This window comes from Aythya marila (genome assembly GCF_965140915.1).
Source record: "Aythya marila genome assembly, chromosome: 1".
Lineage (NCBI taxonomy): Eukaryota > Metazoa > Chordata > Aves > Anseriformes > Anatidae > Aythya > Aythya marila.
In genome coordinates, this window is record NC_139042.1 from 80,808,225 (window position 1) to 80,821,483 (window position 13,259).

Genomic DNA, 13,259 nt, shown 5'->3' on the forward strand with positions numbered 1-13,259 from the left:
TATGGGACTTCATTTTCTTTTAATGTGCTCCCACAGGTAGTAGATGTAGACAGTTGACATGATTAAGATAGAAATTCAGGTATGTATGTGTGGTTCTGTACAAGTGTCTAAACTCCTGCTGCAGTGAGTGGATGGCTCATCAAGGAACAGAGAGTTCAATTCATGCTACTGGGGGAGATGAAAGGTATACCTAGATACCTAGGAAATCTCAAATGCTGATGTTTAGGGTTACAGGATCTTGTCTGGAGAGACTCTCCAGCTCTGCTGTTTGTAGTAGAAGTTTGAACACCTAGCTCCATGCACATACCTGAATTCAGATGTCTCAATCTGAAACTGGATTCTGCCTGAAGAGTTTCAGCCTAAGAAACCTGCTTGACAAGCCTGTCTTGGTTCACAGTAGGTCTTTTTTTAAACAGGTTAAAAGAAAAATGCCTGTCCAACTCTTGATAAGAATAGTCTTAATGTCTGGCCAAATACTTAAAATGTGAAAGTGCCAGATAAAAAATGTTTGGCAGAAGAAAATAGGCTGTATCACTTGCACAAGTAAAGTTCTCAGATTTAAAGCTTGAACTGTGCAAAGTAAACTTCATAAGTTCACCCAATCACACTGATTCGATGCTCAAAGCTGAAAAAATAAAACTGAAGAGCAAGATAAGACTTCCATATTGATGTTTGTTTCAAAAAACTTTTCAATAAGTTTACCAACTCTGAGTTATCAGGTGCTCAAGGAAGGTTTGGTACATTACTAAGAACAAATAATTATGAAAATAGTGTAATTACATCCATCCTGATGGTCTCTGCGTTTATGGCAGCAGCAGTACCTTAAAGAAAGCCATAGAGTACAGCTTGTCTTACTGTTTTTTTTTCCCTACTTCATTATCACTTGTATTCCAAGTATTAAGATAACATTATAAAAAGTAATTAAACATCCTAGTCGTTGCCCAATGTAGTGTTAACCTATTTATAAATAGCTTTATTTTTATTACCCATTTTTTTCACAATTTCTAGACTTAACAGGAAAAAAAAAATGAAGTAGAACTGGAAGAAGATTGGGATTTGAACCTTAAATGACTACTGATTTTTCAGTATCAGAGAAACTTTACAGCTCCGTACTGAATTTGGGTTCCGTTTTACATCTATGGTTGGGATTAAACAATGCTGTCAAATTGTAAAATGATAGGGATTAGTGCTACTGTAGTGCTACAATAGGACAAAATGAAGCCCAGATTATTTTGAAACAAAAACTGCTGCAATAATACTGGTTTACCATGAAAAGAAAAAATAGCTGCATTTATAGTATTTAAAAGCTGCCTTTTTCTTCCAGATCCTTTTCATTATACTGTTGTACAGATTCGTTGGGAATACATGCTTATTTTCTTGCTTGGAGAAATGTGAATAAATATGAAAAACCATTTGGAAGAAGAAAAGTTTCAGTGCTAACCACTATCATCAGCATAGTAGTTAGCAGCAAACACTTCCTTCAGTGTTCTTTTCAGGGTAATATTTGAGGGCTGTGGGGCTGCTTAAATTTTAACATGATAACCTCGGGTTCAAGAAACTGCTAATTCCCGCTGGTTATGCAAACCCAGCATTGAGCATAATGCAGAACAAGAACACAGGGAGAATTTGTGCAGGACTGACATCAGTCGAGAGAGCACTCAGCCCCCCGGGCTTCCCTTGGAGGCTGGGGAAGGGGATCCTCTATTTATGCACCGTGTCTTTAGGCCTGCTCTGAACCGCCCTGTACACCTCTGCTGATCTTAGATGAAAGCTGGAGGGACTAGGCTGCGAGGCTGAGATCAGTCTTTGTAACTTGCTGGGAAGCAGAGGAGGGGAAAAAAGCATGAATTGGTGGCTTTCAAGTTGTCAAAGAATATCAAACGCGTATGTTGTAATGTGCCCATCTCAGGATTCGGGTGTGCCTCCTACTAAGTGCTCAGAGCTACAGCAGGCTGCTCGTGATCCCACCTGGGTGGATTCTGAGGGGTATTTGGAGGATAACAAGGAAATCTGGAATATCTCCAGGGGTGTGGGGATGTTGGGGATGGGGATGTTGGGGATGGCTGATAGGTGCCTTCCAACCCCACCACCCTTCGGGCCTACAGCTGCAGTGTTCTCAGCTCCTCATCTTGTTCTTCTTTACCTGGGAGATGGTGTGGCCATCTTCTTTAAAATGGGCACGTTAAGTATATAAATCCTTGTTCCATTAAGGGTCTTCTCCAGCACTTAGCTGGTTAGCGAATAACACTTTGCTTTCATGAGATGTGAATGGATTTGTGCTGATTCATTCTAGATGCTTCTTTTCAAGTAGATTCTCACTTGTACCTGTTGGAGAAATTCTAATCAATTTTCCAGTAAGTAAAGGCATTCTGAAAGCTCAGACATACTGTTCTTCATTATTTACCAGGAGATCTGTTTCTTCCTTTAAATAAATAAATAAATAAATAAATAAATAAATAAATAAACAAACCTGTTTGGATTAGGAAGTAATTTCCTGAAAGTCCTTCAATGCTAAGAGTGATATTTCATAGATAAACCAACTGTTGTTTTTAAAAGTAAGTAAATTAAAATGTAAGATAAAAACTGAGAAACACTTCTCAAGAGAAATTCCCAAAGTCTTTTGGGTATCCAAGACTACATAGCACTTTCATTGTACTTAAAAGTGGCATTTATTTTTTATTTTTTAAATAAATTGAATTTATCGTTTTGCATGTCTCTTTAATTTACACAGAAGAATCTAAGATAGTCACCAAGATTTTAAAAGTAATATCTGCAAAATTGCCAGCTCCTGCTATTAGAAGTCTCGAGAAGGCAGGATGCTGTCCTCTGCTCTGAATGTATTGCCTAGAGGTAGCAGTGCTTTAAGGCAGAATGCAGGTGGAGTCAGAGCAGTGTCTGAAGATGTCCTCAGGACCTGATTTACGTGCAGTCGGTGATGCTTGTTACATCTCTGAGCTTGCACTGTGGGTAGCTTGGCAAAAGCTTAAAAATGTTTCTAATGACAAATGTGACATTTATGATAAATCAATCAGTGCTGATTAAGATGGTAATATTTTGTAAGTTTTTTTGTTTGTTTGTTTGTTTGTTTGTTTTACCTAGACAGTACGTTGACTGGATATGAGAATTTTCCATGCCAGGAGCTGGACACTGAGCTATTGTCTGAAGAGGGTGTGCACAAACAGGCTGAATGTTATATTAACTGTACTCTTCTCTCTGTGCTTCAAAAAAGTCTTGAAAAAAGGGGGAAAAAAAAAAAAACACTTGAAAAGCAAAAAGGTATTTTTAGAGAATTAGTTTTACTTTGTAGAATTGCAACTTGACATGTTTTTGAGGAGAAGAGAGCCATATCCATAAAAGAGATGAGATTTCCAAAACAACTTTAAAGTAAAGAGTTAATTTCACAAGTATTAGTTTGATCTGTAAAGATCAGATTCCTACAGAAGCCTGAGTTTTCTCCATGGAGTTCCCTCGTTGCTCGAAGTTCTGCTTTTCTCTGTATCCCTGATTCTGTCGATCTTCTCAGGGGTTAGCAATGTGGCGTCTGTTTGCTTTGTTGCTAGTGTCTGTCACTTGCTTGAAACTTCACGTAGGGCCCGTATCATCTGACAGCTCCATCATCTGTCTCCTAATCCAGTAAGCATATTCTTACCACCATACTATATACCTGCAGAATTGGTCCGTATCCAAAATGTATTCTGTTTTTTCAATCTTAGTTTGTGTGACAATATGTACAATTGTGGATCAACAGCTAAGCATTAGTTCATAGCATAGTCTATATATGTTGCTACATCTGCAGCATCATACAATGTATGGAGGTCGAGTTCTTACTGCTTTCCTCCACCAAGGAGGGATATTATATGTACAGCTGACAAAGCTCACAGGTTTTTACTTGTCTTTTTTAACACCCGAATTTCTCTGTAAAATTCTGTTGAAATTTGACATCCAGTTCAGAATTAGTAGTGGTGATGGTAAATGGAGAAACAGGCAAACAGGATGTTTCAGATGCATTTTTCCTTTGGAAATAAGTTTAAACTGATCAGTGAGGAGCTCCTATTGTTTATATTACCTCATATAAATTACTGAATTGGTTTAGAGCACTCAGCCAGGAAATGGGAAACCTGCACTGAGCTTCAATTCTCTGTTCTGCCTGACAGCACTCCCAAACCCTGCTGTTCTGGAGGTGCTTCAAGTCTTGGGGAAGTTAAAGAATTTTTGACAAGCAGGTGCATCACATTAAAAAGATCTTTGTACAGTAGTCTTCAGTGATGGTCCATTTTAGCTTTGTCATGACTGCTTCATCACTAACTGATTCCTAGAGGATGCCATTTAGATATGATGGGTTCTCCAAGAATCCTAGACAAGAATGTGCCAGCTTAAGGAGGAGGAAGATGTTACTCATGTAGCTCCACAAAGCACCAATTATCTACTCTCATTCTGTTCTTATTCCATTTCAAGTTATTTAAGTGTAATACTCTTTTTTTGTGTTTTTTTTTTTTTTTTTCTTCTTTTTTTAAGATAGGATATTTAATTTCCTGGAACTCCAAAGCAAAAGGAATTAATGTTATATATAAATTCTTGATTACTTCATTATGACAATATTAATTAGTTGTATGGAATAATACAATTGTTAAGGCTTTTCAAATGAAAATTTCTTCAACGTTTTAGTATTTTGAACTGTCTGGATGACTTTTTTTCCAAACATGTTGTTAATGCATCCAAAGTAATCACATTCACTATATACATCAGGATCAGCAGACTAGTGGCACAGAGCCACATGGACTATATATTTTTGAATGGTGCAGAACTACTGTCTGTGTGAGGCAACAACTTTTAATTCCTATGTTTCTTTCAGTTGACTTAGCCATTACTTTGAGAATGAAAATACAGCATTTTAATGGCTGCCAAAATATCTACAAATTTTTATTTTCCTTCAAGAGAAAAAGGAATAAAATGGTAGTGGATGAATTCGGCTCATCTGCAAAGTGGTGTGTGCACACTGTCTAAACATCTTACAGTCAGTAGAGTCTTTTGAGGGCAATTACAGTGCTCCTTTTCTGAACAACCTTTCAGAGGCTTAATTAGCCAAAGTACCTAACGTTAGATACCAGAAGTCAAATGAGTTAAATAAGCTCACCCTTTTAGCAGTGTTCTTTCATAGTGCTCCTACTACTGTTGTTATTATAGTTGGAGTTAATAAATATATCAATACTGCAACTTTGTAGGTACAGTAATCCATTCAGTTTAGTTTAGACCATTCAGTTTGTAAGCTTCCTGAGGCAAAAATATATTGGAACAGCATTTGACATAAAAGCTATAGACAAGCCTTTCAGAGTCATTCCAAACCTGAAATGCATATTACTGCCTCAGTTCTGACATCCATTTCTTTTCTGTTCTGTAAGTTGGTTGAGCAATGTGTGGTTCTTGGACCTTCATAGTATCTCAGCTGAATTCCTGTAATGGCCTTCAGATTAGACCAGTCTATATGAAAGAGATTTTGGTAGCAAAAGAGTAATGCACGTCTTCTCTAAAGCTTGTAGCATGTACTGAACTACCCTTCTTCAATGTGAATTACATGGAGTTTGGCCACTTAAATCAATATGCAACACAGTACTTCCCAGTTTTTCTGATAGATGTTATGAGTGATGGTCAAAGGATCATTTTTAAACACGCAAATAATGGATACGTATTATAACCTTACGTTTGTTTTGGACAAACCACACAGTTCTCTGCCTGGTAAAGTTCACTCTATTTTTAATACTTCCCAGCCATCAGCTATAAGATGAATATGCAAACTTATTGTTTTGAAGTTTTCATTTGTTTGTTTATTTAAATTTGCAGTGGTATTGATTTTCATCTAGAGACTGTTCAGTATCTACAGTAGTCTTTCCATTTTTTTTATTTTAAATGGCATCAGGTGTTTTACAGGTGTTGCGACAATTTGAAGTTAAAAATGGAATAGATGTCTGTGTTGTTCAGTAACCAGTTATGCACATGTCATCAGATGTTTGAGGAGGAATTAACTTTTTTGTTGCTCTTTTCCAATGAAGCCTCTGTGTGCTGTTAATAGTGGGAAATAGTTATATTTTTGAAAAGTGTGAAGTTTGGAAAAGGTGTGTAAGGTAGCTCTAGCTTCTCAAATAAGTCTGGTAGCTGACTGCCTACCTGCTCACATCCCCCATATGCTGTGGCCTTAAAGCTTCTTCCTCATCATCTTACTTAAAATTTGGGTGCTGCACCATCATATGAACTGATGTAATCGTTTGGCCAGACGCAGTCCTGTTCACATGAGAAGTGTCTCTGTTGAAGAGAAAAATGTGACCTATGATGATAATGTTTGGTGAGAATAGAGAATTACTAGAAGACAATTTTTTTTTTTTTTTGAAAGTATGGAGAATTTATCTTCCCAAAATCACATTCTCTGCAGATACATGAAATTTGGAACCCAAAAGCTTTTGGCATCCTAATACTGGATTCAGGTTACTTCAGGTCTCATTGTAAACCTTAGTCATGTCCTCATATATTATTTTCATTTCAGTTCACAAGGACAAGCACACGTACTCATACTTTGGTCAGATAAAAGATTGTTTGACTTTCAGAATAATTAAGCAGCAAGAATCACAGGAAGAACCACTGAAAATGTAATACCTTGTACCTGGTACAAGGTATTTAAAGATTAATTTTGGATATTTAACTTTATTTTTCATGCTGGGGTTCCTAATTGTGATGTGTCCGTACATGGGTTTTTGTATTTCATTTAGCCTGATCGCTGAGATGTTTACCAAGTTTTTATTCATTTTGGTTGGCATTGTCAAATTTCTCTGGATGCTTTTTTATTCTTTTTTCCTCTGATGCTTGGGGAGCAGGATGAAACCAACAGGGAAAAAAAAACAAAAAACAAAAACAACAAAAAAAAAACAAATCTTGCTCATTTCATTTTGTTCGCTTTTGCTTTACAGGAGACACATGAGATTGTGGCAATCAAGAAATTCAAAGACAGTGAAGGTAACCTTTTCTGCTGTGTAATCTTTCATGTCAATAATTACCTTGTTAATATCTCTCCAGTTCAAATAAGAAGTCTAATATAGCAAGACGTGATTTTAAATGATCATGATTTATTAACTCTGTGAATATTCAAGGCACTTGATCCTTTATACCTGCCTAGGGACTGTATTATACACTCAAACCAGAAAACTTTGGGCAACCTGGTTTAGTGGGAGGTGTCCCTGCCCATGGCAGGGGGCTGGAATTAGATGATCTGTAAGGTCCCTTCCAACCCCAACCATTCTGTCATCCTAACTACCTTCCTTTCTTGGAAACAAGACTGGCTTTTGGGCCTGCACATGTTCATGACAGTGAAGCCCAGTATGCTGTCATAGGCAAAACTGGCAATCAGCTGCTGAGAGCTACCTTGCACGCATCAAAAGTTAGCCCTAATCCCTTCTGGCCTAGCACAAACAGAAAGAGAAGCTGAGTGTAAAGTAATAAAAGGAGTAATCCCAGTCAGAGGTGATGTAGCTATAATCAGCCGTGCACCGAGGCTTTAGCAGACAGCTCAACAGTCTAATGATGTGGTTTAAAGAAATAGCAGCCGTTTTATTTTAGCAAACTTCCATTTTTTGGTATTGTAATGGAATTGTGGATGGAGGTGTGGTTGGTTACAAGGACTGTAATTTTCAAAGTCGGTTAGACACAGCAAATTCAGATTGGTGTCTGTCATTTCCTGCAATACAAACTCTCACAGCGCGGGTAATTTTGCCAGATGCTTGAAGGGTGTAGCTGATGAATCTTCTGCTATTAAGAAATCTGTTTTAAATCCCTGTTAAAGAAAGTAGATCATTTAGTTGTGGTGGCCATCTTGACCAGGTCATGAGATTACTTCAGAATCACATTTTCTACTTTGTGTCAACTGTAGAGTACACATCAAAGACAATGAGGCTCAGTATTAAGCCCCAAACAGGATTATGATGTTAGACAGTACACCAAAAAACAAAAACAAAAAATGCATCCTTGCCTTTAGTTTTGGCTTTCCATGAGAATTACGTAATAGCAGTTTACATGACTGATGACTGCTTTTCGGAGTTGTAGCTAGTTGTTTACAAGTTTCTGGAAATACAACAGAAGTTCTTTTGATAGATTTGATTCAGGCCATTTCACATCTGTCTTTTTAATATGGTGCTTCATTACAAATCTGAATGTACTGTAATTGTCTCTATTGCCATTTTTGTTTTGCTGAATTTTTGCTGCTTGACATGTGCATGCTAAATGAGCTGGAAAGAGTGTGTCTAGTTTTAGAAGAAATTATGTAATCGGGCTGACGCAAGCCAACACTGAGCACTCAGTTTCAAAATGAAATGATTTAGATGGGTTTAAATTGTATATTTTTAATCAAAACATTTGTGGTGCTAGTATTTTATTTTTCTCTCTTCTCCTGCTACTCTTCAATATTTTTTCATCTACTGATGATGATTGTATGCATTCATATGACCTGTGCTTTTCTCTCTCTTCTACAGACCTGTTTTTACTTTTTGCTTGCTTTGAAAAGCAGTTTCTCTTCCTTTTCTCTTATTTCTGTGTCTTTGTGGTACATGACCTGCCAGAGGGATTTAGTTTTGATTTCATGCAGTCATACACCATTCAATGGTTGTGGATAACAATACTAAGAGATTGAGAACCTGTCTTCTACATGTGCATGGGCAAAGTTGCTGAATTAATAGATTCTAATATACTCCGTTTTATTTGATGGTTCATTGGTACTATCCTCTGGAACCCAGCCAGTTCAGTCACTAAACTCAGCAAAGTGCTTGTTCGTCAATAAGCACTCTACAAAGCTTCAGTAAAACACCGTTGTTTTTTTGTTTTTGTTTTTTTAAACAACCTTCAGACAACTAAATTGTCAAAACAATAGTTGAGTATCTTGACTTAGAATCACAGATTCAAGGCTTCATTGAATCAGTATTGGCTTTACTGCCCTCTGTGGCCAGGCCACTACATTGATCTGCTTTTCTGAATTTCATTTAAAAGCCATATGTGGAAACTTAAAGGACTTACAAATCTGTGCTTCTGCCTTAATTTGTCATGTTTTTAAATTACTTTAGAATCAAATTGCTGGGTTTTGAACAAAAAAGGTCTATGTTTGCATTCTAGTGCTTCTGGTGAGAACGTAACTTTGTCAGTTCTTCGTGCATGTGATAATTATATGTGGGGTGGAGGATGTCTGTACAGATACATGCATATTTTTGGAAGTCTATTAGTGGTCTTCATAATGAAAAGATAAAAATGCAAATTATTGCTTCTTATGAAGCAACATTTTCTGCCACTGGAAGCCACGATGGTAATGAAGGGAAGACTGTGAAGGTTACGTAATGAATGCACAGCCATCAGCTACCTCTCTTTTTAAGCAGGGATTCAAAATAAAGATTCATAACGCTTCTTACTGAGTTTTTAAATACATTTTACTTTGTCACTTTTTCATTCTAGAAAATGAAGAAGTCAAAGAAACCACTTTACGAGAGCTTAAAATGCTTCGCACTTTGAAACAGGAGAACATAGTGGAGCTGAAAGAAGCCTTCAGAAGAAGAGGAAAATTATACCTAGTATTTGAATATGTGGAAAAAGTGAGTTGAGTTTATACTATCCTTGCCACACTTAAATCATCAGCTTAATGGAAAAGTCTTTAAAATTATTTACACATTTAAAAATGAAACACTTACAATCTATGAAGAGGAACAGCAGAAAAACTGTAATACAATCTGAATTGTTGTAATTACTGTGAGAAAAATGGCACTTTACTGTGAGAAAAATGGCACTGATAACTCTGTTACTGTTTTTACATCATGTGTTGGTCTTAAAAACAAACAAACAAACAAACAAACAAAAACCACAACAGTTTTTCCATACATGAACAAACGTTAAAATTTTGTACACTGGAATACATATAATTTGAAGAAAATTTTCCATCCAAATACTTCATTTTTAATTGTAAAGTAGATTAGCTGTCATATGTTATGTGTGTAATGAATTTTTAACATAGTCTTTCAGAACAAGATCATAGATTTTTGACCTTGGAATTTGTTGCAGCTTTCTCGATCCCTGCCTGATAAAAATAGGATTTTTGTTTGAATGTTTCTCTAACAAGTCCACTATTAATCGTTGCTTAGAGGTATTTGGCAAAGATCACTGTCATTATTTCCAATCCTGACCTCATTTGAAGCAATTCCAAAACTTTCTTAGATTGGCCTACTATTGCCAAACATTCTGCCCTGTTTCTAGGGAGAAACAACCTAGAAGAGATTGGTTCTCCATTATTTTTTGCAAACTTTGTGATGATGGTAGACCTTACCTGTGTATCCTAACCATTTAGGATTTCTTCATGGAAATAATTAGATGGTATTTGGATACAGTAAAACTAAATGCAAGCTTAAATATATGTAGCTTTCACAAGATACTGTTCCCTTGATTGAAATTTTCATTTAATGAAAATTTCCTGCCAATCCCTGCCAATGTGATGTTGCGGTACAGCTAGGTGCTAGTCCTTTTCAGTCAGTTATTTCTTGTGTAAAGGTTCCCCACCCTAAATAGTGTCTCATTTACCTCAGTTTGCAATTTACTATGTGGTATAACTTCATTGCATAATGTGAGGTGACCTATTTTAGGCCATGGCTTGGCAGAAGTCATTTTTGTTTTTCACCAGGTTAGCAACTCCGAATGTGGTGGATCTTTCTTATCAGTAATGTCTGAAGCTTGACTTGTTCCACTCATATTCCTTGTGATTGTTCCAGATTTGTGTAATGTCTTTGAACACACACCAAGCAGAACATATATTTAATCTTCTATTATAGTTGAATTAGCGAAGCTCACCCTAGTAGTGGGTTGGAAGACAAGCATCAGTAAAAGACATTCAATTTCTCTAACAATAGCATATTTCAAACAATGTTAAAGATAGACATTACATGTCTAATGCCATTTTTGTTCTAAAATTGTTTCTATATGAATGACCATCTTTACTTACAGTTAAACTTCACTTTCCATGAATGTTTCACATTTTCAGATGTGTTGAGTAGTTTCCACTGGTTCTTATAGATGTCTATAAAACCAATCTAAAGACCAGGATGATTTCTGTATTTTCAAATGAGAAAGAGTAGAAGGAATTAAATAAAACATGGTACAATATGCTAGTACTTGTTTTAACTGGTGATGAACAGCATGTGTTCTTTAGGGAATCTTAGCGCTGCAATACTCTAATCCAGATTACTTACATTCACATTTAGTCTAATCTTCTTTATCCATTACCCTTAGTTAATGTCTTCATATAGGATTATGTCTTGCTGTGTTGTTGTTACTATTTTCATTCATATTTGTAACACTGACTTTTTAACATAACTTGTCCAGAACTATAGGTCTCTGTGTGGACAAGAATATGACAAATGAATATGGTCCCTTAACAGAAAATTCCTTTTCTGAGCTATGAAGTGTTGCACACAGCACCTAAGTTGCAGTATTTATTCACAGACTGTAAAATTCAGAAATGTTTTCAAATATTAATAGTCTCCCACTTGTTTTCTCTTCTACGCGTGTTATTAAAATATATTGCAAGGGAAACATCACATTTTCTTATACAGCTAAAGAAAATGTTTATCAAAGCTAAGGTAAACTTATTTTAAATGAAAAATTTGTACAAATGCTCAAATTCATAATAAAATGAATTGTGTAAGGCAATATAGCCAAAATACTTATTTCCGTTTCAGTTTTCACTAAATAACACTCTATCCTGTCTTCAAGTGGGCTGCTGATGCCCATTATTCATTCAACTAGGATTTAGAGTACAAATTCCATTGTACTTCTAATTGTACAAAATTGGAGACATTTGCTAATACAATGGAAATCTGAATGTCATTTTTCAAAGGGGAAGCTTACTATCATAAACAGTTTAATTTTTGCATTGGTGTATCTGTGAAATAGTATGGGCATAGTTACTGTAATGCAAAGATGTCTAGGGTCAATATAGCTGATAAATAACTATAGGATATGTTATAGGTTATTGTTTATGCCCCTGTGAGGCATTTTTGTGTTACCTCATTAGCGATATTTTGTAGCTTTAGGTTGCTTTTATGTGCCCATTCACATACAGGCATGGCTTGTGATTAATCATAGTTCTGCTATGTGAAAGCCATAGAAATAGCTTATTAATATTTAGAAAATGCTCTGTTTTACTAATTTTTCATACAGCCACAGTGACCTGGTATTTCTATTCAAGCAACTTTCTGTATGTAAATGACTATTTAGAAGCTTTAGGGTAATTGGTTTGATGACAGCTTTTTAAAGACTTGTGGTACATTTGTGGTTCACCTTCAAGGCTTATTGTTTTCACAAATGCTTTCTGTAGAATGAAAACAGCTTATCTATGCTTATCATTAGAATACACTCCCTGAGTGTTAAGCTATAATTTTTTTCATAGTCAGAGTCAGTGGTGTATGTTGTTGTCAGATGGCTGAAAATGAGTTGTGTTCTAGCTACTACAATATAACTTCTTGAAATAATGTCTTTTAAACTTTTAGAATATGCTTGAATTGCTAGAAGAAATGCCAAATGGAGTTCCACCAGAAAAAGTGAAAAGCTATATCTACCAGCTAATTAAAGCAATTCATTGGTGTCATAAGAATGATATTGTTCATAGAGGTAAGTGTGTAGCTCTCCACGTGGAAATAAGCCCCTGATTGAAATTTACTTTGTACCAAGAAAGAGATTATAGCTTGAAGTAATTTGCATTTAACATAAACATAAGCAATTCCTCTATGTCAACAACAGAGAGAAAATCTCTAAATTTTGGCTGAGTTTTAAGCCTGCCACCTGACTTCATATTACTTTAAAACTAAGTCCATCTATTTAAAAAGCTTGCTGTCCGGTATCTTTGGTGTATGAGTAAAGGTTATATTAAATGCACAACGAAGTAAAACTGAAGTACAAACATTGCCAAAGGAAAAGGAATTTTTAAACATTTTCTGGCACTCAGTCATTTCACTTCTGAATCTGATAATGGAATGGTAGTAGAAAATTAACCCAGAACTTAAGGCTTACTCCCCTGTGCTTTACTTCTGCTTAAGGCAGTTCCTCCCAGCTCCTGTGACTTAGGCTATGTATATTTACTTTCTCTCCTAAACTTCAAGCACTTCCAGTCCATATTTTGATGTATGATAATGTCTAGCTTTATATAGTTTATTTAATTCATTTGTATTTTGCTTTGTGGCTTTGAAGGAACAACT

At 35.9% G+C, this 13,259-nt stretch overlaps 1 protein-coding gene across 3 annotated transcripts in view; it reads left to right on the forward strand.

Moving 5' to 3' along the window:
• CDKL5 (cyclin dependent kinase like 5) overlaps positions 1–13,259 on the forward strand; it is a 130,649-nt gene that overhangs the window by 64,860 nt on the left and 52,530 nt on the right. For all 3 annotated transcript variants that reach the window (XM_082779582.1, XM_082779584.1, XM_082779583.1), the window contains exons 4-6: positions 6,957–7,002; positions 9,478–9,614; positions 12,555–12,675. In XM_082779582.1, the coding sequence (XP_082635708.1) occupies positions 6,957–7,002; positions 9,478–9,614; positions 12,555–12,675 (304 nt within the window). The remainder of the gene's footprint in view (positions 1–6,956; positions 7,003–9,477; positions 9,615–12,554; positions 12,676–13,259) is intronic.